General features: G+C 35.3%; 1 protein-coding gene across 2 annotated transcripts in view; it reads right to left on the bottom strand.

Annotated features, from left to right (window-relative positions):
* Prkg1 (protein kinase cGMP-dependent 1) overlaps positions 1 to 25939 on the bottom strand; it is a 1244729-nt gene that overhangs the window by 1047230 nt on the left and 171560 nt on the right. For both annotated transcript variants that reach the window (XM_004653190.2, XM_004653189.2), the window contains exon 2: positions 25739 to 25905. In XM_004653190.2, the coding sequence (XP_004653247.1) occupies positions 25739 to 25905 (167 nt within the window). The remainder of the gene's footprint in view (positions 1 to 25738; positions 25906 to 25939) is intronic.

Below are 25939 nucleotides of genomic sequence, written 5' to 3'. Positions count from 1 at the left end.
AGTCTATCTAGTGTACCAATAACACTCATCAAAGTGTTATGTTGGGTGGCAGGAGGCCAGCATATTTGGAAGATAAGTTTGTTTTTCTCCGTATGAGCTATTATGATATATCATGTATATTTTATTCTCTTGTTTTTTTTTTATTAAGATGTCTCCTACTAAAGCAAACTCATGTTTTATAAGGAATAGTGACACATAGAATGGGCCTCAAATCGAATTCCTCCATAGCATACCCATGCTGAGATATACAGAGTAAGAACTTGGGGTATTAATAAGAAATATGCACCTTAAAACTGCATATGTATGTGGGGGAGGGAAGTGCAAATGTGAACATGTATGTACCTGTTGAAAATTTTCTTCCAGATAACCAATTTTTTAAAAATTTCCATTTGTTTATTTATTTATCAGAGAGAGAGAGAGAGAGAGAGAGAGGGGGGGAGAGAATGAGTGTACCAGGGCCTCTAACCACCACAAACAAACTCCAGATGCATGTGTCTCCTTGTGCATCTGGCTTATGTGCGTTCTGTGTAGTTGAACCTATGTCTTTAGGCTTTACAGACAAGTGCCTTAACCACTGAGCCATCTCTCCAGCCCAAAAGCCATACTTTTTGATACAGGCTTTATCACTGGTGTTGAGATTGCCAGTTACCCTGGATAGTTACCCTGGCCAGTGAGCCACAGGGATCTACGTCTCTTCCTTCCCAGTTTTGGGAGTACAAACCTACACCACCCCACCTGGCATTTTTATGTAGGTTCTGGGAATCAAACTCAGATCCTCACACTTGCAAGGCATGCACTTTAATGTTCAATGTTAAGCCAGGAGAAGGAGCTCAGGCCTATTATTTTAGCACTGCAGAGCCTGAGAGCTGGGGACTCCATCAAATCTGAGGCCAGCATGGGCTACAGAGGGAGACCCTCACTCAGTCCACCCCTCTCAAAAAATAAATGTATTCTTTGAAAATTGTCATGCTTCATGTGAAGAATACTACTATTTACAGTGAACTACACTGTTCCTACTTCAATTGTAAATATTTCTTAGAGGTTACTACTAAGACTTACCACATATGCACTTTGATTAGTAGATTTTAACATAGTTAAGTTAAAAATATGGTTTTTCATATACAGTTACTATCATATGAAAGCTTCTGAATGCAGAATTCTGTTGGTTGTTGCAAACACTATGGCATGAGATACAGGCACTTACACACCTCAGGGAGTAGTACTAGTCCTAGTGCTTCTACTACAGAGTTAGACATATGGAAAATGAGATCCAATTTCCATTCATAATTATTTGACTGGATATGTTAATCTCCACCTCATTAAATCACTATCCAACAAACATCAGTGGTGTTTTTCATTGCTGAGTTTTGTATTTGGTGTGAGAAATGGAAAAGAAGATATAGTGTGGTCATTAGAGGCTTGGGATTTGCAAGCACAGAAACAAGCAGCCCCCATTTACTAGCCTTGTAGGCAAACAAGAAATAAGTAAAGTTTGTTAACAGAAAAAAAGAAATTAAAGTAAAATACTTAAAATTTTACTTAGTACTGTCTTCCAAAGAGCTACTTAGAAATAAGATAAAGTTTTATCACAATTTAATTTTATTTTAAGCTCATTCATTTTACTTGGGGACTCAACCCCCACCACCACCACCACCAGCAGCTTTCCCATCCTATCTACATTATGGACTGTATATCAAATGATAAGTATGATTGGGAAGGAATCTAATCTGAGATTTTCTAGAAGAAATGACACTATAATCCAGTTAGGGAATAGTTCAAGACATTAATCATGGAAAAAAGTACTTCAGGCCATCTGGCATCCTTAGTTATTCTTAGAGAGTGCCAGAGGGGGAAAAAAATAAAACGAGAAGATATCATAGTGAACACAGGTTTGCTCACAACACTGACTCATCCAAGCTCTACATTCTTCAGATTTCTGGGCCTTTTTTCTAGATTTCACTCTTTAAGAAATACTTGACGTCCATTGTTACTACTTGATGGCATTCCTATACATCTTGCTTGGCTGTCATATCAACTGCATTTACAGGTAGTGTGAAAGTGGCAGACACAGTATACTAACAGAACATTAACAGCACATGCAGTGTAAGTGGGGACTGATGCGGGCGCTGTCTCTAGCCTGTTCCAAACTGCAGTGTCCTTCTCCTATAGCATCTATGTCTCTTCTCTTAGATGGTCATCTGGCCAAATGACACTTGCCATTCTAGACCAGCATCTGTGCCACTGCATTAGAGAACCTCTACTCTGGACACTCAGCCTAAATCAGGTATGGCTATTATGAATTCCCACTGCAGCCTTTCTTTCCACTTCTGTATTTTCATGATTTTTATTATGATATTTTAAACACATTTTTATCATTCCTCATTTGTAACCTTGATGTGTAAGATAGTTAAACTTCACAAAACCTCCACTATTTGCTATGCACTTCTGTATATATGTATGTAACATATACGTCCGTATTAGATAATACATAACACAACATACTAGGCACTTCTATATATATGCACGTTACATATACGTCTGTATTAGATAGTACATACACTACATACTAGGCATTTCCATATATATGCATATAACATATACGTCTGTATTAGATAGTACATATACTACATACTAGGCACTTCTATATATATGCATGTAACATATATGTCCATATTTCATAGCATATACACTACATACTAGGCAGTTCTATATATATATGCATGTAACATATACGTCCATATTACATAGCACATATACTACATACTAGGCACATCCATATATATGCACATAACATATATGTCCATATTAGATAGCATATCACTACATACTATGCACTACTACTACCTCATATATATGTATACATACTTAATAATACATACACTACATACTAGGCACTTCTATTACCTCATACACACACATACACACACATATATATACTTAATAATACATATACTACATATTAGATGCTTCTATTATATAATATATATGTACATAATTCTTGGAAATTGGCTGCTTGGGCCTAAGTGCCATGTACCTTGCACAGTGCTTGATATTTATAAATTATAATCCAATAAACTATTTGAACTAATTATCTCCTAGAGTTGAAATCTGACTCTCTGGACATGATGGAGAAAATGATTCAGGCAGAACTGGATTAGGAAGCTGGCTCACTAGATAAGACCCTGATGGAAATATAGACTCCCTGGGTCTCTTTGTCATTAGTAAATGTATGTAACACCTACATGACATGCTAGGATTTAATCAGATAATATAATAAAAATAATCTAACTTTAAGAATTTGGAACAAATTATTCATTCATAGTTTGTATATATCTAAATTCTAGCCCATAATTCCATTTTAAAAAAACCTATCACTCCAGGCATAGTGGTGCACACCTTTAATCCCAGCACTCGGGAGGCAGAAAAGAAGGAGAATCACCATGAGTTCAAGGTCGCCCTGAGATTACCTAATGAATTCTAGGTGCCTTTTAATTGAAATTGCTTGTACTTTATATTTTACAATTACCTGCCTCTGTCTCCTAATTTTTTTCTTATATTCATTGATTTGTCACATTATTCAATGATTATCTGGTGTATACCTAATATGTAAAAGCTGTATTTGCTCGCAGATCCTGGATGATGATCTAAAATACAGGTAAATAGGAAACTACATGATGCAATCAGAATAAGCAGTATGCAGAGAACTTTCTGAAGCTCGAAACCAACTCTGTAGTTTTTGCTTCCATAGACTTATGGGAATAAAATATTAAACTTCCAATTCTAGCATGTGCAGAAATCATGAAATCACTTTTAAGAACAAGTGGTCCTAATCAGCACACTAAGAACCAAAAACTAGAGTATAGTGAGACTATAGAAGCATTGCTGTCAGAAAAGAATTTCAGTAGTTGGACGGAGGAAATGATATCAAACTTGGCCATAAACGATGGGAAAGAATTTGAATGAAGTTTTATGGATTTTACCTTCTGGAAGGAAGATACCACATTTGAATGAATACTACAAAAAATATTTTGATAAACTTCTGGTTGAAACACATTGAAAATATAAAGTTCTTTTTGATGGAAATAAGTTACAACTATTATATTAAAAGCCCTAACTGCACACACACACACACACACACACACACACACACACACACACACACACTACTTTTGAATATTTATAAAGTGCTATAAATATATAAGAAATAAACATATATATGAAAACAAAAAAGAACTTATATATTTTTTGGTAGGAACATACACACAAATGAAAGATATCAGTCAAAAGACTTAAATCTACAATAACTGTATGAATTGAGTTTACTGTGATAATACCCCCTATGGTATCATGCTGAGTATGGCTGAAGAAACATAACTTGATTCCAACTTAGTACTTTATCTATATCTTGCTGTTTTTTCATTATACAGATTGTCTGTTCTATAAAACACACTTTCTCTAAAATCTAAGTGATAAAGTAATAAAAATAGCTGATTATAACTTAAATCTAGCACAAGTAAACAACTCCTTTTGTTTCAGGAAAAGAAAAAATACAATGTATAAGTAAAATCGTCACACATGTGAGTCCAAGCAGGCTGCCCTGAAACCTTGTTGGAGCTCAGGGACAAAGTGCCGCTCTGAAGATGGGCAAATATTGGTTCTGAGTCAGTTTCAAATTCCAAGGCAAAGTGAAGGGACTGAAATTCTAAAATTGAATGATTTTCACAATGTAAATATAATCAGTGAGCCGTCTGATGTGAAATATATCATATGAATAATAAAACAGAATGTGTTAAATTCATATACCAAGTCTGATATTATACATATGATGGTATATTTCTTTATGTTCATATTCATACTCAGTATTGGGCCATGGTTAGCTAAGCAAATTAACAACTCTGTATACACATAGCATGTTCATAGATAGAAATTCAGAATGATGGAAAAAGTCACAGCATGGGAATTTGCAAAAACTGAAATATAAGAATAGCTTCTGTCAATTATCTCTCACTTCCTATCTCTCCTTCCCATCCCTCCCAGAGCCAATAATTAAACATTTATCAGTTTCAATTTCAAGTTATCACTTCTTCAGATTGATGGAAAGAAACCTTTGATTACATGCAATGCTTAGATGAAGAAAAAGTTGAATATTTGAAATTTCTAGACTAAAATTAATTAGTATATTTTTTCAGAATATTTTCATTAAAATGGTCTTGTACTAAATATTTAAAACTCATGATTGTATCACCCTGTCTTTATGAATACACTCTGAGGAAACCTTCAAAAATTTTTAATAAGAATTTCAAGATGGATTTATAAAGGTTTAATAACCTACCCAGGGCACATTCTGGTTGTTTGAAAATAGCTAATCCCAGTTAAGTAGTTAAAGGTACTTGCTTGCCACATCTGCTGGCCTGAGTTCAATTCCTCACTATCCACATAAAGCCAGATGCATGAAGTGGGACATGAATTTGTAGTTTATTCACAGTGGCAAAATGTCCTGGTGCATTCATTCATTAAACCTCTCTCTCTGCTTCTCTTTTTCAGATAGATGCAGATCCTAAGGAGAGAGCTGCCCCATCATACCTCAAAAGGGGCCCGACTGAAACTAAGGAAAATTGGCGAAACAAACAAGGGTACTATGTCTGACTGTCTCTCTCTTTGTCTCTCTCCTTCCCTTTCCCTGGTTATTATTTATTTATTTATTTGAAAAAAATTCAAATGACATATATATAGTACACAACATGATATGTATATATCATGGAGTGTATAAACAAGCTAGTAATTATTTCCTTTACACACTTTTCTCTAGTGAGAACACTTGACTTTCATTGACTAGTAAACTTTACCTTCTTTGAAAATCAAAAGCATCCAGACAGGACAGCTCTTTTCTCTTGACCTTGAGAACAAGGTAAATGAACAAAATGTGATTACTAAATTTCCATTTTTATATAAGAATAATTTAATTTAGAAAAATTTTAAGTTGCAGCACTTTCAGCGTAGGAAAGCCATTCACTATAGCAAAAGGTGTTATGAATCTAAGTTCTTAAATATTTAAGGACATGTACCTGATTTTACATAGTTCCTCTAATCATGCCTCAGGAAAGATTTGTTCATTTGGTAAGGTATTTTCAATGTAGCACTTTTGTTATGTGGCTAGACATTTTTAGTAAGGAATAACTTTGACATGATGGAAAACCACATTCACCATGCATGATAAGAATTTGTTAAGCTAGGTTTCCTGTTAGTTACAGGCAAATATTGTAAGATATTGAAAGCCAAACCGTCTAACTTTTTTTTCTAATTTTCTTTGATTTCCTTAGGGCAAAGTTTAACTCAACGAGGTATCTTTGAGCAGGATGGGTTATGTTTCCATAATAATGAGAAACTCAAATTTAGCTCTCTGAAGCTCTCCAATACCACCATTTTTTTTAAAGTTAAAAATTTATACACATATTGATCAACTGCAAGGCTAAAAATTTTAATAGAAATTTTGCACATTCAATATGATAATGTGTTAGATCAAACAAATAATTTTTAAAGCTTTGGATTGTTAAGTCTCAACAGAGGTTTTGGAAAGCTTAGATGTCTAAATGTAGGAGAATTTTTAATTAAATGAATAAAAGTTTCATTCTAGAGGGAAAATGGAGAAATGATTTTTAGAATTAACTAGATAAGAAGTGCTTTTCAAAAGTGTTTCAGAAACTATATGGTTTATTATCAATTACAATTGTCTGTAAGGGGGGTGAAGAGGCTTCTCAGTGGGTAAGTGATACACACCTGTGAAGACCTGAGTTTGAGCCCAGTATCCATGTAAAACGCTGTGCATGGTTTGCACACCTGCAGTACCAAAACTGTGGAGGACAGAGTAAGGGGAACACTCATGCTCACTGGTCAGCCAGATGATCTGAAAAGCATTGAGCTCCAGCTTCAGTCAGACACAGTCTGATGGAAAGAAAGTGGAAAATTTATAGACAACACCTAATGTTCTTCACTGGCCTCTGTATATGGAGAGGTCTGTGCAGGCACATGCATGTCTGTATTACACACATACACAACATCACATCAAAAAATGTCTATAAGAGGATAACTGGAGATTTGGCATAAATTGGATACAGATTTGTTTCTGTGTATGTGGTGTGTGAGTGTGTGTGTGAGAATGTGTATGTGTGTTTTATATTGTCTGATAGCTTTTTCCTTTTTTTTTTTTTTTCAAGGTAGGGTTTCTCTCTATCCCCGGCTGACCTGAAATTCACTACGTAGTCTCAGGGTGGCCTTGAACACATGGCAATCCTCCTACCTCTGACTCCTGAGTGCTGGGATTAAAGGTGTGCACCACCACACGTGGCTTTTTCCCTCTTTTTTGCATAAGTACAGGTTTTGGTATTTAATCCTTCAAATGAGCTATCAATTTTTTGTGCCAGAAACTATATTTACCATTCAGTCAGAAAATCTCTTTTTAAATCAATGAAATATCTACTTATGTGCTAACTCAGAGATAAGCACTAAGGGATACCGACAAGGTTTCTGCCCATTGGCTCAGAGGATAGACTTTAAAAATTTTTAACTATCCATATCTTCTTTCAACCTTTGAGCAAAACTGTATTAATAAGTGAAGAATATATGTTTGGTGTGTGGCTATGGATACCAAGATTTAACAAACAAATGCACAAACATTTAAACATTTTTATTGAGTATACTTAGAGAATGAGTGACTTTCCAAGAACAGGATGACCTAATAAAATAAACATGCAGAAAGCAGAGTGAAAGAGAAAGAGAGAGAGAGAAAGGGAAAAGAAGAAAATAAAGTTGATACATAAATAGAATGATAGAATAAATTGGTCACAGAAAAATATAGGACCAATTTTTAAAATATCTTAATATGGCAAAACTAGGAAATATTCTTACTTCGCATTGTAGCAGAAACTCAAATTTTCCATGCAGTGTATAAATTCTGTGTGTATCTATCAGTTTCCTGATTATATTATTATATTCCTGATTATTATAGTACTTTATTGCTTTAAAAGTTTGTTTTCTTATTAAATTAATGTTAGTCATTTATTCTAAAATCATAGTTTCAAAATGTTGTTTAAGGGCTGGAGAGATGGCTTATCAGTTAAGGCACTTGCCTGCAAAGCCTAAGGACCCAGGTTTGATTCCCCAGTACCCATGGAAAGGAAGATACACAAAGTGGAGCATGTCTGTTGCTCATTCCCAGTGGCTAGAGACCCAGTTGCACTCATTTTCCCTCTCTCTCTCTCTCTCTCTCTCCCCTCACTTGTCTCTCAAATAAATAAACAAAATCCTTTAAAAATGTTGTTTAATTATATTTTAATGAAAATTGAAATAGATCTTTTCCAACTTTTTAAAAACATATTTATTTATTTGAAAGAGAGGAGAAAGAAAGAGAAAGAGAGAGAGAGATTGAGAGAGAGAAGAGAGAATGGATGTGCCAGGGCCTCCAGCTGCTGCAAACAAACTTCAGATGCATGCATCACCCTGTGCGTCTGGCTTACATAGGTCCTGGGGAATCAAACCAAGGTCCTTTGGCTCTGCAGGCAAGGGCCTTAACCACTAGGCAATCTCCCCAACCCCTCTTCTAACTTTTAAACTAAGTAGTAATACTAAGAAAATAGTAATAGCATTTGGCTCAAGGAAAGCTTACATGAAATTTGAGAATTGCACAGCTTGGAATAGGTGATGCAATTTTATTGTATGGAAGTGATTCATTCTTTTATCACTGGTGGTGATTGCTGGAATTGTTACTTGGAAGCCAATGTGTGACATAAATACTCTGAAGAAACATAAGTAAAAACTCATCATGACTTGCTCATCCTGAGTAAGGAATGAATGTTAGGCACTGACTTACAGGTGATTGACATGTTATATTTTTTTCAGCATCAGTGATAAAGATACATTAAAATAATTTGAAATATGGAAATAAGCTATAAAATTAAATCAGGTGACAACAGGAAATAATGTGCTATCAAGTATAAAATAATTTTCACTGCATATAATTAAAGAATCTTACACAAGGTGAACATTGGCAATAGGCTACATATGAAATTATAGAAACCATGGCAATTCTGATGTTAAATTGCTTATAAAACACAGACAAATATGGAATCATTTTCCCTAGGATTCAGTCTCTCCTTCATGTTGGTGAGAACATTGTACAAATGCATTTTCACTGGGCCTTTGTAAAGATCATTTTTGCTAGGCTTTGCATAGCCAAGCATCAGACAAAAAGATGAGCATAAGTAAGGCGTGAAGCGTGGAGTACAAGTTGTTTGCTCTGTCCTCTCCTTTTACCTACTCCAGCAGGATAGAAAATCAACCAGGTAGTGATCTATATCCAAACACGTGCACAATGGCAAAACCTGGTAATGCAGAAGCAGAATAACAAGAAATCTGGATGCCTGAACTTCCATACGAGGTGGGCCTGCTCACCACTCACTTTGAGGACACTGCTTAAACAAGAATAAGCCTATGTTGTACTTGAGCTCTCTTGTTTGGTGGACTCTCTGCTATAAAAACAGTGACTTAATAATACAAACAAATAAGTAACAATTATTATATGCTAAATATTGTCTAATAGCCTTTTTGTTCATGAAACTTCACCATTTCTGTATAAAACTATTTTATTATTTCAATTTTTTAAGACAAAAACATGGAGTCATTCTTCACTCTTCACTTTCTTGCACATACCTTCACAAGTCCAATGTACCAGAAAAAACAACTAGCTGAGTTTCCAAATTGGGCTATTTTCAGCATCTTTACTTTTCTACTACCTTTATCCAAATTAAGATCTAACTCTACTTCTACAGATTTCTAACAAATGTCTCTGTTTCCCTCTCTGGTGCTAGAGAGTTTATTTCTATATCTGCATGAAAGATCCTTATTGGTCATGACTTATAGCACATTGCTATTATGTGGAAAACCTCCTATGGATTCTAGTACTAACTCTTAAAAATAATAATAAGACATTAGCATGACCAAACATCCCCTCAGGGCTCCACTATAACACTGATTTGTTAACCTATACCCTTATCTGTGCCTCATGATCACTCACTGCTCTCCAATCATTCTGACTTCCATACTGTTCTTTTGAATAGCACAGTTTCATCCTCTCTGCCTAAAATGTTTGGCCCCATGAAGAACTCATTTATCTCTGCTCAACTTACAGAGGTGTTTTTCATGACTACTCCATAAAGCATAGCAAACCTATCTGCATCCTGCATGTGGTTCTTGATCCCTTTGTATTGGTGCTCATGATATTTGTTACACATACATTTCTGCATTATGAATCTCCTCCATTGCTACATGGATACAATTCTGTATTCTTTTGTCTATGCTGTCACACTCTGTCTAGCAAACAACGCGCACAAATTTAATACTACTGAGTAAGTCTGATGAATGAAATGAACAAATCAGTCTAGCCAATATTCTTATACAGGACACAGTAAGCATCAGAAACTTCAGATAAGAGAAGGCAGCCCTACAAAGAGGTAAAAAGAGATGTCTTATGTTTAGTTGATTGACTCTAAAAAACAGTGGTGTCTGGAAATATGTAATCCAAGCAGAGAAAAACATGTGTAGAATCACAGGCACAGTGAACACACAGGAAACTGAGCTACAGCAGGGGAGTGGTTCAGGGGAACTGAGTGGAAGTGAGGCAGATCAGCAAGTTATGTCTACTCACATAGGCCAGACACCTGACTCCACAGACTTACAAGAGAGGAGATGATGGACAGAAGTGGCTAAAGCATTTCCCACAGGTTATATAACCAGCCGCATGAATCAGAATTTAAGTATGCAAATTCCCAAACTCAGCTTGCCTCATTTCACTGTAGTGTTCTATCCTGAGAAGCTTGATTCTCAACCACAGGGGAACACTGGAAGATATTAAGCAGGGAATGGTATATATGAACATAATTTTTAAAATATCTTGCTCATAATCATGTGGACAGTACATAAAAAAATAGAATAAACCTAGGTGTAGGAACACTTTGCTGGTGATACACTGGGAAAGTCAAGCAGGAAGCCATGAAGTCATGAAGTCAAAGTAGGGTCACACAGGACACTTTCTAGTGATAGACTGAAAGACATAATGGAGTTTGTGATCAACAGATCCTGGAATAACTCCAGATTTGTGCAGAGTTTTTGCAGAGAAAAGGAAAGTGCCATCCACAATGTTGGTAAATGAAATAAGCACAGAAAGGATTATTTCAATCATTTCAATCTGGTTACACAGCTGTTTAATGCATGGATCTGGATTAAAAGCCCAGGATTTATAGCTTTTAGTTGTGTGGTCATTTCTCTAAAAGTCATCTAAAACCACATGGCCATAGCTTATAGGATAAAACATACAGTGACAGAAACTGAGCTCAGCCATTTAGTTACATCTAACAAAGGGCGTGCTCTCTGAGCACAGGGGACAAAATGTGCTATAGTAGAAACAATATAGCTTGCATTTAAAGCATCTTGAAATTAATTTTCCATCACAATATAATGTTATAGGTATTCACAGTTGTAGCATGCCTTCTATCTCTCGATGTGTCTTATATCATAACAGCAATCTTTGCAAGAAGAAAGGAAAAGCTGTCTTTCCAAGAACAACAAATGAAAGCAGTAAAATATTTGTTTGGAAATAGTCTTTTTTAAAACTTTTAAATGAAAACTTTTAGCACCATAGTAGTAAAATACCTAAAGCAAGCAAATATGGGCTTAAGAGATGGCCTAGCACTTCAGACACTTGCCTACAAAGCCAAAGGACCAAGGTTTGATTCTCCAGGACCCACAGAAGCCAGAGGCACAAGGTGGCACTTATATCTGGAGCTATTTTGCAGTGGCTGGAGACCCTGGTACACCAATCTCTCTCTCTCTCTCTCTCTCTCTCTCTCTCTCTCTCTCTCTCTCTCTCTCTCATCTGCTTCTATATGTATTTTACTCTTTCTCAAATAAATAAATAAAATATTTTTAATGAGCAAATGTACTAGCCAAAGAAAAAGCTCTTTGCAAAATCCAGCACAAGAAACAATAGACCTTTCAAGCATTTATATAGCAATGAGAATCTTAAAAGAGACAGCCAATCAATAGCTGACAATTTAGGATTACATATATCCTCAGAGTGAAACCACACTGGTGCCATGTGTGAAAGAATGAAATTTCTTATTTCATTTGTAATCATTTATGGTATTTGAATGAGATATTATACTAAGCATTAAAAAGATGAAATGTCATATCTAATAGGGTTTTAAAGTAAGTAGTAAGTATAAGACAAAACCATTGCCTCCAAGTAAAATGCATAATGATAAAACAATTAGGTTCAAAATATATTTTGTTCCTTTTCTCCTTTGAAGTACAAGCAAAGTCAATTTAAAAAAAAAAAAATTTAGGTACTGCCATACTAATTCAGGATAATCACTGGGGAACATGATTCAATTCCTAAATCTTAAAGTTTAGGAAGTATGAAACAGAACCCACCAAATGAGTGAAGGATACTTTCTAACTGTGAAATGAAATGGGATTAACACAATAATAAGCACTCCAGTAAAAGCTATTTGATATGTTTGTACCTTCTGAATTGTCTATTTTCCCTAAAATTAAATGCCAAACATCACAGAATGTTTTCTGCTTCTAATTTACCAAGCCTTTATTTGAGAGGCATTTATTTTCTCCATGGTCCTACTTGTGTATAATTTAAGGGAGGGGCACCAATATCTGATTAGTCAGACCCTTAGCTAATGATAGTCTGCTTTCTGAAACATCTAACTAGTCATATTGGTCTTCAAATGACATGGCTTAATGCTTTATGCGTTAAAAATTACTGAAAATTGGGGATGGACAGATGGCTTAGCGGCTAAGGCATTTGCCTACAAAGCCAAAGGACCCCAGTTCAATTCTCTAAGACCCATGTAAGCCAGATGCACAAGGAGGCACATGCGTCTGGAGTTCTTTTACAGTGGCTGGAGGCCCTGACATGCCCATTCTCTTCCTCTCTCTCTCATAAATAAATAAAATATGTTTCAAAAGTTACTGAAAATCTCTAAACCCTTTGCTTATATGGATTGTCACATTGATATTTATGGTACTAGACAATAAAACTGAGATTTCAAATATACAAACATTTTAAAATAGTAAATTTATTATACATTAAACAATTCAGTAAAGTTGAAACCTAAGCACTTTTTTTTAAAGGTAGTAAGAAACACATAATTGTTGTATGCTTTTGGGAAATCTTATTGATGTTTTTGACTTCATACTTTGTCTTCCCTGCTTCTGCAGTTAGTCAGCTGCAATAACACAGTCCGCATAGCCTCTAGAACATTCCAGTGTACACTCATGAGAGAATGACACAGAAGAAGAGAAACAACATGCCAGTGTTGTTCTTATACAAATACTATGTTAGAGTGCTCACCCCAAAGGCGCCAGGCCATACTTTGAGAACTGCTGCTTTAAAATTGTTAGTTTTCCTAACCTAGGGAGGAATTTTCAGTTCAATACCAAGATTTCTCACAGAAAAGCATTTTTTAAAATTATGAATATCTATAATTATGAAACCTATAAAAATATGGAAACTCACTCAAATGGTCAGATGCCTGTGAAACAACTAATTTAATTAAAAGAACTACTTCCATGAGTGTCCCCTCTGCTGAGTTCAGTCAACAGAACACCTAACTGCCCCACCCTGACCTCTTTACTGAGTTTACAGGCACATGCACTAACTAACCTCTTTAACATCTTCAACAAGGTGCCTACTTCCCACTGTCAAAGCAAATCTGATTTAGCCATCTGAACCTGCAAAGTATTTTTTCCCACCTCAGAAAACAATACCACCATACACTCACTTATTTACATAAAACATATGTCACTCTTAATATCTTTTTCTCACACTCGTATCTAATCCTTGAACTGCCAAATTATAACATGATTTCCATCATCTCCCATCTACTGCATTTCTCCAAGCAACCATTATATTTTGTTTGAATTACTACTATCTCCTTCCAGCTGGCACCCCTGACCCCCACCCTCCACAATTTAATTCATTTTTACCAGTTGATGATTGTTAGTGTAACCCAGTTTTATACTCATAAAATATAAAACAAACTGTGTGCCGTCTCTAGCTAAATTCCTCCAATGCTGTCTAAATTTCTCAGAAAAAGCAAAAGAAAAGACCCAATGTGTGACCTTGCCTCTACCACTGTATCAACCTTAACTATTGTTTTCTAACATGGGAAGGTTTCTCAAGCCTTACATTCTTTCTATTTGCAGTTTTCTTCACAAAGAATCTTCTATCCACACTTTAGTTTACCTAGCTGCTTCTCATTCCGGTTTTAATTCAAATCTTCCCTTTGCAGGGATGTGCTTCCACACCACATAAACTACGGAATCGCAGTTCTTTACCTTGTTGGATATCATTTATTCTCAGTTTTTATCACCATCTGAAAGTATGCCACTTACTTCCATATGTTTTGTTTTTTTTTTACCCTTCAACTGTCAAAAAAATATATACCTTGTTAAATTTTCTATATTTAATATCTGCTGCCAGGGAGTCACCTTGAACGACTTCAATCCTATATTTCTTGAATGTAGGCATGAATACTCAAATGAATTACTAAGTTAATTCAATAAAGAAGGCATATTGCAAAAGAAGTTCATTTCCTACTTTCTTTGACATTGTCAATTGTTGAGGAATTTTTTAATATGTGGTACTCATTCAAATGAGCATCCTTAGCTTGTCTTCTTGGTAGAAACACACCATGTAAGATGAAGGAGAGCACAGGGGCTTACTAGCATTCAATAGGAAGAAACATACTCCAGAGCAGATTTCCAGTTCCATACCACCTGAATTCTAGAATGGATTTGAACTTGAGTGACAGGCTTGCCAGGAAGCACTTTTAACCACTGAGCTATCTCCCCAGCCTTTGTGTCTGGCTTTTCACATGGGTCCTGGGGGATCAGACTCCTGTTGGCAGGTTTTTTCATGCAAGTGCTTTTAACTTTTGAGCCATCTCCTCAGCAATTAATTTTTTAACAGAAATGTAAACACATTGACTAACACTTATGGTTTGGTAGAAAGTTTTAGTTTCCCTGTGTAATTACATCTTTATGTATTTGTGAAATGCAAAATTGTCTTTAATAAGAGTGTGGGCACCTCCACTAGATGCTTTTTGTCAATATGTTTTGACTACTAAACATAAACAGAGTGACCTAATTGACTTTAATGGTGAAAATTGTACTGAGGAAATCCATTGTTCTTGTGAAGTTATCCAAGAGAGGAAATAGTAAACAGAATGTATTTGGCTGGGTTTTAGTAGAATTTACTCTCTTATGTTCTTATAAATAACTGTAAGCACTTTTTATGATGCACAAAACAATCAACCTCAACAATGTCAATCAGATTAGGCATGAAAAATGGAACTAAATAAATCAGTAATATAAATATACTCTAATAATTCCTTAATATAGTAAACATGCATGAATTGAGAATTCTCAGAGAATTGGCTTTAACATTTTTTAAGTTGACTACAATAACTGTAAATCTCTGTGAACTATTAACAGAGTTTTAGGACAAAAATATTTTCATTTATCAGAAAGGAGCTTATGGAAAGATGTAAATATAAAGATCAGATTCACACTGCAGCCTTCCAAATCCATGCAAATCAAATTCAAGAAAGTATGTGTAATTATAGACTGCATTTCTCAGATACAGTGCCACTGGAGATTTCCAATAACACATTGATGCACCTATTCTGATAGGCTCTTTAATGAGGGCCTAAGGGGGCTGTTATCATGGGTTGTGCCCAAACCATGACAAACTAGTTAAGTATTTCTCATTAAAGAAGTGAATACTAAAAGCATTGGACTATCTAGTCTCTCACAACAATCACTGGAAGTTGTGCTATAGTCCCTGAGGAAACACATCTGTATGTTTTTAAAATAGATCCACACCAATTGTAGGATACTGTTACATATTTAGTTTGCAAACTATTCAGAAATGTTTATGTGATGATGTCTGAACTGAATTTGATCTCATTAGCACAAAATCAGTGTATTATTCCATGAGTACCCACAAGTTGTTAGTCTGCATTCTTTCTTTTTCAACCAGGCTACCTTTTTTACTTAACTTTTCTCAACCCCAAGATATAACTTTAAACTTTCAAGTTGGACATTCTTTCAGAATGAAGATTACAGAGTCTGACATTTGAGCACAATGAGTAGAATAGAATAGAATAGAATAGAATAGAATAGAATAGAATAGAATAGAATAGAATAGAAATAAAATCCACAACTATTAAAGTGACAGTAAGAGAAAAAATATCTGTACTTAAAATGTATCACTCAGGTCCTGCCTTACCAATATCACACTGACTTCTTTGTAAAAAAAAAAAAAAAAAAAGTGTTAGCTTTCCAACTGTCATCTCAAAAATATAAGCATAGCAACTTTCAAACTAAGAAAAGTCACACTGTTCACCCTTTCTTTGTTTTTTTTCTTTTCACAATTTTTATTAACATTTTCCATGATTATAAAAAATATCCCATGGTAATACCCTCCCTCCCCCCCACACTTTCCCCTTTGAAATTCCATTCTCCATCATATTACCTCCCCATCTCAATCATTGTACTTACATATTACCTATTAAGTACCCTCCTTCCTTCCTTTCATATCTCCTTTTTAACTTACTGGCCTCTGCTACTAAGTATTTTCCTTCTCACACAGAAGCCCAATCATCTGTAGCTAGGATCCACATATGAGGGACAACATGTGGCCCTTGGCTTTCTGGGCCTAGGTAACCTCACTTAGTATAATCCTTTCCAGATCCATCCATTTTTCTGCAAATTTCATAACTTCATTTTTCTTTACTGCTGAGTAGAACTCCATTGTATAAATGTACCACATCTTCATTATTCACTCATCAGTTGAGGGACATCTAGGCTGGTTCCATTTCCCAGCTATTATAAATTGAGCAGCAATAAACATGGTTGAGCATGTACTTCTAAGGAAATGAGATGAGTCCTTAGGATATATGCCTAGGAGTGCTATAGCTGGGTCAGATGGTAGATCAATCTTTAGCTGTTTTAGGAACCTCCACACTGATTTCCACAATGGCTGGACCAGATTGCATTCCCACCAGCAGTGTAGAAGGGTTCCTGTTTTTCCACATCCCTGCCAACATTTATGATCATTTGTTTTCATGATGGTAGCCAATCTGACAGGAGTGAGATGGAATCTCAATGTAGTTTTAATCTGCATTTCCCTGATGACTAGTGATTTAGAACACTTTTTAGATGCTTATATGCCATTCGTATTTCTTCCTTTGAGAATGCTCTATTTAGCTTCATATCAATCAAATGGATAACATGTCAGCCAATATAAATTGTTGCCGATACAAGGAACAACCTTGAAACTTTAGCATAAATTATAATCAGATATAAACATATAAAACAGTCTGAAGATGATGGGGGTGATAGCTCAGAGGTTTAAGGTGCCTGCCTATGAAGCCAGCTGAGCTGGTTTCAATTCCCTAGTGCCCATGAAAAATCATATACAAAAAGTGGTACATTCATTCAACATCATACACTGTTTTATACCAACATTTTGGGGGGGGGGACTTCTTTGAAGTGAGAAAAATATACATAATAAATTATTGAAGGAAGGAATGACTTCTATATCATACATATATATATATATATATATATATATGTATGTATGTATATATACAGAGAGAGTTGAAGGCTTATTTTTCAGGACCAGTAAGGTTATCTCAATTTTTTCTTAATAAATCTTATTTCTAATCAATCTAAAAAAAGGTGAGGTAGCTGGAATTTGTTTCTAATGACAAGAGCCTCTGACACACACACACACACACACACACACACACACACACGTGCAATAAGTAAATAAAAATATTTTAAAATAAAATATTTGGAAAGGTTTTTATACTATTTAATAAGCTGGATGACTCATATTTCATATGATCTAGGAATTTATTTCTAGATATTTTTATTACAGAAAGTACCCAAAGTGTTTATAAAGATTCATGCTTAACTGTATACATGTGTCATTTGGAATGACAAAAACATCTATAATCAACTCAAATATCTTCAGTAGCTAAGAGGCTAAATACATGAAACATAACATGTATACAAGGAAAAACCTTCTTGGCAAAAAAAAAAAAAATCAGGTGGTCAGAGAACATATTTAGGATGATTAGATTAATATCAAGTTTATAATCATCAACACTACACATGTAGAAGGAGGAGGGGTGAGGAAGCTAAGAGGAAATCTCTCAAGGTATGGGTTCTTGTAAGCTAACTTGGAGAATGTTAGTTCACCGACTTCCAACTCCAACCTGGCATTGTGTAAGGGGTAGAGATGAGTGGATGGTGCAGGGGCAACGTAGGGAATGTATGGCGCCTCCAAAGACTGGTTCCTGCTATCTATCATATATGACTGCTTGACTCACCTGTGCAATAGATTATAGATTCTCCATCTGACTCAGTTTAGACATCCTTATAATAGCATTTCTTTCATCTAGATTCACATGAAATCCATTTGATATGATACTGCTTTCAGCATCGGAAAACAGTTATCCTTTCCTCATAAGGCTTCCATCCATACAGGAAATATCAATTCTTTTAAGAATATGCTGTGCTTCCTGAACATTATCCAGTATGTTTAAAAGTCTCTTTGGGAATTGGTACCCCAAATGAACACAAAACTCTATATGCTGGATAGATATCACAGTTCTCTGTCTTTGACATCACATTCATAACTGAAATGCACATTAAAATGCATACTTATCACCTCAGGTTTCTCTTTGTTTGTAACCTTTTATAAGTGCATTCCGTGTTTTGGTTGATTTTTACATAAGTATTACATATGCTTTGTCTCTAGCATAAATATTAGAAGTCTATTCCTCTAAAGGAACTGTGATAATAACTAAATGCATTCATATTCAAGTGCTCTTAAAACAGCTTATAGACTAACATCAAAACACCTAAGGCCAAAAGACCACACCTGATATTGGAGAATAAAATAGTCTGTTTCTTCTATTAAATTTACTAGAGAACTATTTCATATGGAAATGCATTCACTTTCCTCATTTTCTCCGGCAATATCTGAATGCTCACTGACAGAGTGGCCAATGATTAGTGCTCATTTTTGTGTAAAATCCCTCTTTGTATGTCAGTATTCACTGCATCATTTAATTACATAAAGAGAATAAAGTTTTTGGAGGGTAACAGAACTGGCAGTGTGAACCGTTTGTTTTCTGTGGATGGTGGTTAGCATGATTCATGTCCACAATGAATAATAAGTACCATGACCATGCTCATATTATGCAGACCTTGCACCAATGAACTCACAGCTAATGGAAGCATCAGAATGTAACATGAGGTCACTCCTGGAGAGCTGGTGTGCTAGCATATAAAAGACCCACTGAAATAATCTTTTGTGTCATAAATTGAAGGAATTGTTTTTTTTTGGATTTCTAAGAATGTCTGTAATAAAAAAAATGACTGGGTTAAAATTGTTATGATTCCATCTCCAAGGAAAGTTTACAACTAACAAAGAGGATCAGATACTTTTAGCTAAGACATAAAGTATTATAAAAAAATTAAAATACTAGGGGCTGGAGAGATGGCTTAGCTGTTAAGGGGCTTGCCTATGAAATCTGAGGGCCCATATTTGACTTTTCAGATCCCACATGTTTTGAGATCTATTGCAGTAACTGGAGGCCCTGGAGTACTAATGCATTCTCAATCCCTCTCTCTCTCTCTCTTTCCCTCTCTCTCTCTCTCTCTCTCTCTCTCTCTCTCTCTCTCTCTCTCTCTCATACATACACACACACACACACACACACACACACACACACATTCAAACACACACACAAAATTCAATCATTGAAGTAATATATTAAAAATGACCCATGGGGGGCTGGAGAGATGGCTTAGCAGTTAAGCACTTGCCTGTGAAGCCTAAGGACCCTGGTTCGGTTCGAGGTTCGATTCCCCAGGACCCACATTAGCCAGATGCACAAGGGGGCGCACGCACCTGGAGTTCCTCTGCAGTGGCTGGAGGCCCTGGTGCACCCATTCTCTCTCTCTCTCTCTGTCACTATCAAATAAATAAATAAAAATGAACAAAAAATATATTTTAAAAAATAAAAATAAAAAAATGTCCCTTGGGGGTGGTGGAGGGAGAACTGTGAGAAATAAAATCAATGCTATTGACTATCAAAAGAAAAAAATGTCCTGCAAGGTACAAAAGAGTTTAATATATAACAATATCTACACAAAGGTAAACCAAAATTAAGATAAATCACAATCGTTCCTTCAATAAGGCCAAAAGAAACTATGAAGATTTGAGAAATGGATCCCAGATAATTTGTAGAGTTCTGTAAGCAGCTCACTGCTTCAGGCATGCCAAGAAGCCAGAACTTCAGTAGAACTTATGAGAAACGTGCTGGACATTTTGATTTTAAACTATTACTACTCCAGTTTTGCAAGATTTTTTTTGTTACAATCAAATCATTTTTTATCCTATAATTGATACTGTGCCTATTTTATGGAATCCCCAAATTGGGATATTCATAATAAATTTCTATCTGTAGTATTTCTATTCTGTTCTTGGCACAGCAGAGTACCTAGGTATGGATCTCCATGGTTAAGCTTCACATTTCAATGTCCTAATAGACTGACTTTGTCCAAGTCATCTAATGTGTTGCCATCAGTCTTCCTCTCTATTAAATTTCCACGTCAATAACACACATATCATAGTTAAGAGATGGTACTTTTATTAAAAATATTGAACATAATGTGAGCAATTGTCAAAAACATTAAACAGGGCTAGAGAGATTGCTCAGTGGTTAAGGTACTTACCTGCAAAGCCTAACATGTGTCTGGAGTTCATTTGTAGTGGCAGGAGGCTCTGGTTCACCCATTCTCTGCCTATCTCACTTCTCCCTATCTCTTTCTGATTGTAAATTAAAAAATAAAAATATTTTTAAAAATGCTAAGCAGACTTTCCATTAAAAATAAAATGGAAATTACTTCCATGATGAAAGATCATGAAGTGGGGCAAAACTATTATCTCTAAGCAAGTCAATCATTTTAAGAATTATGGAGATTTTCAGTACTTGAATATTAAATTAGATTCCCATAGAATGAAACTTTGCCATTTCTAAATCATTAAACAGAATTTGTTTTATTTTGAATGAAGGTAGAATAAATTTTATCTTTATGATCAAAATAAAAGAAGAAAGTGAGCAATAACAGATACTATGTTTCAAATAACTCCAATGTCTATATGTTTAAGAAAATAAACTACATTCAAATGTGTGGCAAGTCACTGATATATTGAAAACTAAAATGATAAAGAAGTCTTAAGCAACTTTTTAATTTAGGTTACACTACTGCCTGAGGAAGCTAATTTCTAACTACTGTTACCAAAATTGGAAATTGGCCAGGTATGGTTATACACACCTCTAATCCCAGCACTTGGAAGGCTGAAGTAGAAGAATCCCAATTAGTTTGAGGCCAGCCTGGGGCTATAAAGTGAATTCCAGGTCAGCCTGGGCTAATAATACCTTACTTTGAAAAACAAACAAAAAAATTCCTAGAAATTGAAACTTCTAACACATGATTTTAAGTATCTATAGGAACAGGAACCTAGGTTGTTTTTCTTGAAAAAGCATGTTATCCTACAAAGTCCTTCCCTATCATTCTAGTTAGTGAAGTGTACCATATGACTTCTTTGTTAAGACCAGGAGAAACTCTAGCACACAGTGTCCAAGACACACTTGAGACATTACCCAGGCTTAAAAAATTACTTAAAACACATGTTACACAAATATTTTATAAAGAACTGTTCATTTCACTAGAGAGAAATTGAAAAAAAACTAAGAAAACTAAGCTGATTTTCTTAGTAAACTCTTTTGTTGTTTGGTTGAATGTCCTTGTAGTAAGCAAACTTGCGACAGATCCTTTAGCTAGAGCCAGTTCAACCACTGTTGTGCAAGACTCTTCATACATATTTATCTTCACAGATGAAAAGAACTTTGCTGTCTAAACTTAGAGAAGATTGAATATGCTGATTAAAAAAGCTAATCACACAATAAAACATTTCCTCAATTAATACTTGTAAAAATTTAAATGATAAGGTTTGTAACTCTAAATCATTTGACATAATAATAAATAGCACAAGATCCAACATAGTTTGATGGAGCTGGTTAGAATTACTCTTTGGGGAAAGACTGGCATCAGTTTACAAGATTATGGTCATTCTGTTGAGTTTAAAAGCAATCAACAGCCTCATGTTGAAATGTGTGACACTGAATATTGATACAGTTTTAAAATCTTGTTTTAAAAAGGTAATTAAAACAAGGTACTTAATGGACAATTAAGATGACACACTATTAATCTAGCAAGTAAAAGAAGGTAAATAAAACTTACTAACATTAGCTGGAAATGATGGGATAAATTAGTCTAATCACTTTTACCAAAAGAAACAATATAGTCTAATTATTTCTTCTGTGTTTTGTTATGAATATATTCATATCCATTTGTATATTAAAAAAAGACACTTGGGCTGGAGAGATGGCTTAGCGGTTAGGCACTTGCCTGTGAAGCCTAAGGAGCCCAGTTCGAGGCTCGGTTCCCCAGGTCCCATGTTAGCCAGATGCACAAGGGGGCACACGCATCTGGAGTTCATTTGCAGAGGCTGGAAGCCCTGGCGCGCCCATTCTCTCTCTCCCTCTATCTGTCTTTCTCTCTGTGTCTGTCGCTCTCAAATAAATAAATAAATAATTTAAAAAAAAAAAGACACTTGTTTTCTTTTTTGTCTCTTACAGGTTCTTATCACAGGATTTAAGTATTGTTAACTTTACATCACAGTATTTAAGTTACAAGAAATCAACAAGATAAGTGAAAATCACACAAGGGCTTTGCATCTTTTTCTTGAGAAATAATTTATGCATTTTCAATTGCATTGAGTAGCTGCCAGATCAAGTGTGGTTTAACAAGGTGTGTACAGATGCCAAGTTGACCAATGGGACTTGTGGTGCTTAATTTAAGTGTCATCTTGGCTAGCCTAGGGTACCACATATGTGTCGCAACATTATTCCAGAAGTTTCTATAAAGGTATCTTTTTGATGATAATTATATTTAAAGCAGTAGACTTTCAGTTAAGCTGATTATTCTCCAATAACGAAGCTAGCAGCCTAGATAGGAAGAGGCTGCCTCTCAGCTCAGAAGTGAGGACTCTGCTGTGGACAGCCTTTGTACTCAGCTGTTATATCAACTTTTCCATGATTCCCTCACCTCCTGGCCTCACCTTTAGAATTTTGGATATGCTCCATAATTATGTGATTCCATTCTGAAAGAAAACTCTTTCTACACACACACACACACACACACACACACACACACACATACACACAACATGTACGCTTGTGCTCTTTCTCTGGAAAGCCATGACATTCCCTCATAGTTAAGTTTATAGCCTGAATCCAGCCTGCCTGGGTATAAATCCTAACTCTACATGACCCACTGGGGAGACATAGGCAAATTATATAACCTCATTGAGTCTCAGTCTCCTATTCTCTCACAGCAGATGATAAATGTTGTACTTTACTTACCATGATTGCTTTGAAAATTAAATAAATTCTATATCAGGAAAGTGTTTAGGAAAATAATGCTTTGTGCTGTTCCAAATAGTCAATAAACAATACAGTTATCAAAGTTACAGTCAGTTCTTGAAAAGGATGAGATTACACCTGCAGTGCTTTTTTTTTAATTTATAAGGTTAATTTATTAAACTGTATTTTTGTTTGTTTGTTTGTTTGTTTTTTCAAGGTAGGGTCTCACTCTAGCTTAGGCTGACCTGGAATTCACTGTGTAGTCTCAGGGTGGCCTCGGACTCATGGCGATCTTCCTATCTCTGCCTCCCGAGTGCTGGGATTAAAGGCGTGCACCACCACCATTTGAAAACAATTCAGGTACAACTAGCTTTATACAATAGCTATGCCTTAAATAGAAAACCATCAACAGATCTGAAAAATCAAGCCATATGAAGCCGTTGATACATTAAGCATCGTATCTAATTGCAACAATTCCTAAATTGTTGAATCTACTCCAGGAGTTACACTTGCCTCTACATATTTCTTTCAATTTTTCTTGACTTTCCTGTTACTATCTACATTTAACAGGTCCTACAAGTTTGTCCTTTCCTTACAATTCTCTGTCAAGTGTACATTATTTATATTTTTGTATATTTATTTATTTATGTTTTACTTTTACCAGAAGAAATCCTAGCTGAAATGCCCTTTTGGCCTGGGGAAAAGCTTTATAAATTTGAGTCAAAAGATGAAAACTATATGGGAAAAAATGAATAAAGTTATTATTCTAAATCTCAATACATAATATTTATCCAAAATACACAAAGAAAAATTAAAAGATGAATGAAAAACACATATTTAACTTTTCTTGCATTGTATCAGGTATTTCACAGAAGCAATAAGACATCATTGCTTTGTATTGTATTAAATGGTACACTAAATATTAATTATTGTCCCATGTAATTTCTAACAATTGTGTAAAGCAGAGAGAAAGTGGACATTATCAACGCTGACACTAGTAATATTGCGGATCAGGAAATAATTTGTGTTGGGCAAGTACCTGATTTAGCACCAACCCTGGCCTTACTGCAACCTGGTAGCCCTCTGAATATACTTCTAATTTTGACAGTGAATAATGTCTCCAAACAGCACTGTATCTCCTCTGAGGGATTATACTTTTTTGTTGTTTTCTTTTCTTTCTTTCCTTTTGCTTTTTTGTTTTGCTTTGTTTTGTTGTGGGTTTTGGTTTGTGTTTTTTTGTTCTTCCTTTTTTCTTTTTTTTTTTAAATTTATTTGGTGATTTGTCCTTTATCACCTAATGAACTACTAATTTGACATGAGCTTTGAATAGAACATTAAACATAACTAAAAAACCAACTGTGGTTTTTTTTTTGTACCAAATATAGCACAGGCACTTCTGAAGACACAGTCTTCTGAGATGGCTCAGTTATTACCTCAAGCTGCTTTGTTTCTCATAAAGGGGAAGCATGCCAATAGATTTGCAAGTTAGAAATAACCATTATTAAAATTCACCTAGGCATAACATATATCTGCATAATGTATGTCTAAGTTGTTTTTGTAAAGAAACTTCAATGTCCCAGATTTATGAAACAAGCTTTCACTCTTATAATTTGGCAGCTAAGATGCCATTCAACCTTATGGCCTGGCCTCTGTCATACACAGGTAAGTCATTGAAAGAAAACAGTGTCTTTTTATGGAAGCATTGTAACATAATGCTAGTCAGGTATTAAAAGTTATGAGTAAAGACAAAGGCACTGGTTGTCTGACCTAAAACATTTCCAATTTCTTGAGCTTCCATTAGCACAGGAACTAAAACATGCTCAGCGTTTGAATTCTATTAGCCAGTGTAATAAACATTTTTTTTTCATCACATCACTATTGTTACCCATGTCTGAAAAATGACTGGGTTAGGATATTAATATTCTAATCACGAAAACTTCATATAATTAATCAACCATCGTGTCTAGGTTGTGTTTTAGCTCTTTTGAAATTGTTTCTCAATGACAGAAGGAAAATTGGAAATGTGCCATGTAAAAACATTGAGGATGTGATAGAAAGGAGACATTTGAAAGGCAGAGGCACAGGGTTAGGAACCATACCTTCCATGACATACACCAGTGAGCCCACATCTCCCTCTTTGATGATGCAACTGTCTTTGCCATATTCCACCGGGTACATACAATCCACAATCTCCTGGATCTGTGACAGCTCCAAGTTCTTCATGAAGTCATTGTCAAGAATGGCCTCCTTTATAAGATCCTTGGACCTAAGGCAAGAGAGGGAAGGGTTATGGACATGTC

The sequence above is a fragment of the Jaculus jaculus genome, chromosome 1, assembly GCF_020740685.1.
Source record: "Jaculus jaculus isolate mJacJac1 chromosome 1, mJacJac1.mat.Y.cur, whole genome shotgun sequence".
NCBI lineage: Eukaryota > Metazoa > Chordata > Mammalia > Rodentia > Dipodidae > Jaculus > Jaculus jaculus.
The sequence above is the reverse complement of the archived record's forward strand: the minus strand, read 5'-3'. Positions and strand labels throughout refer to the sequence as shown.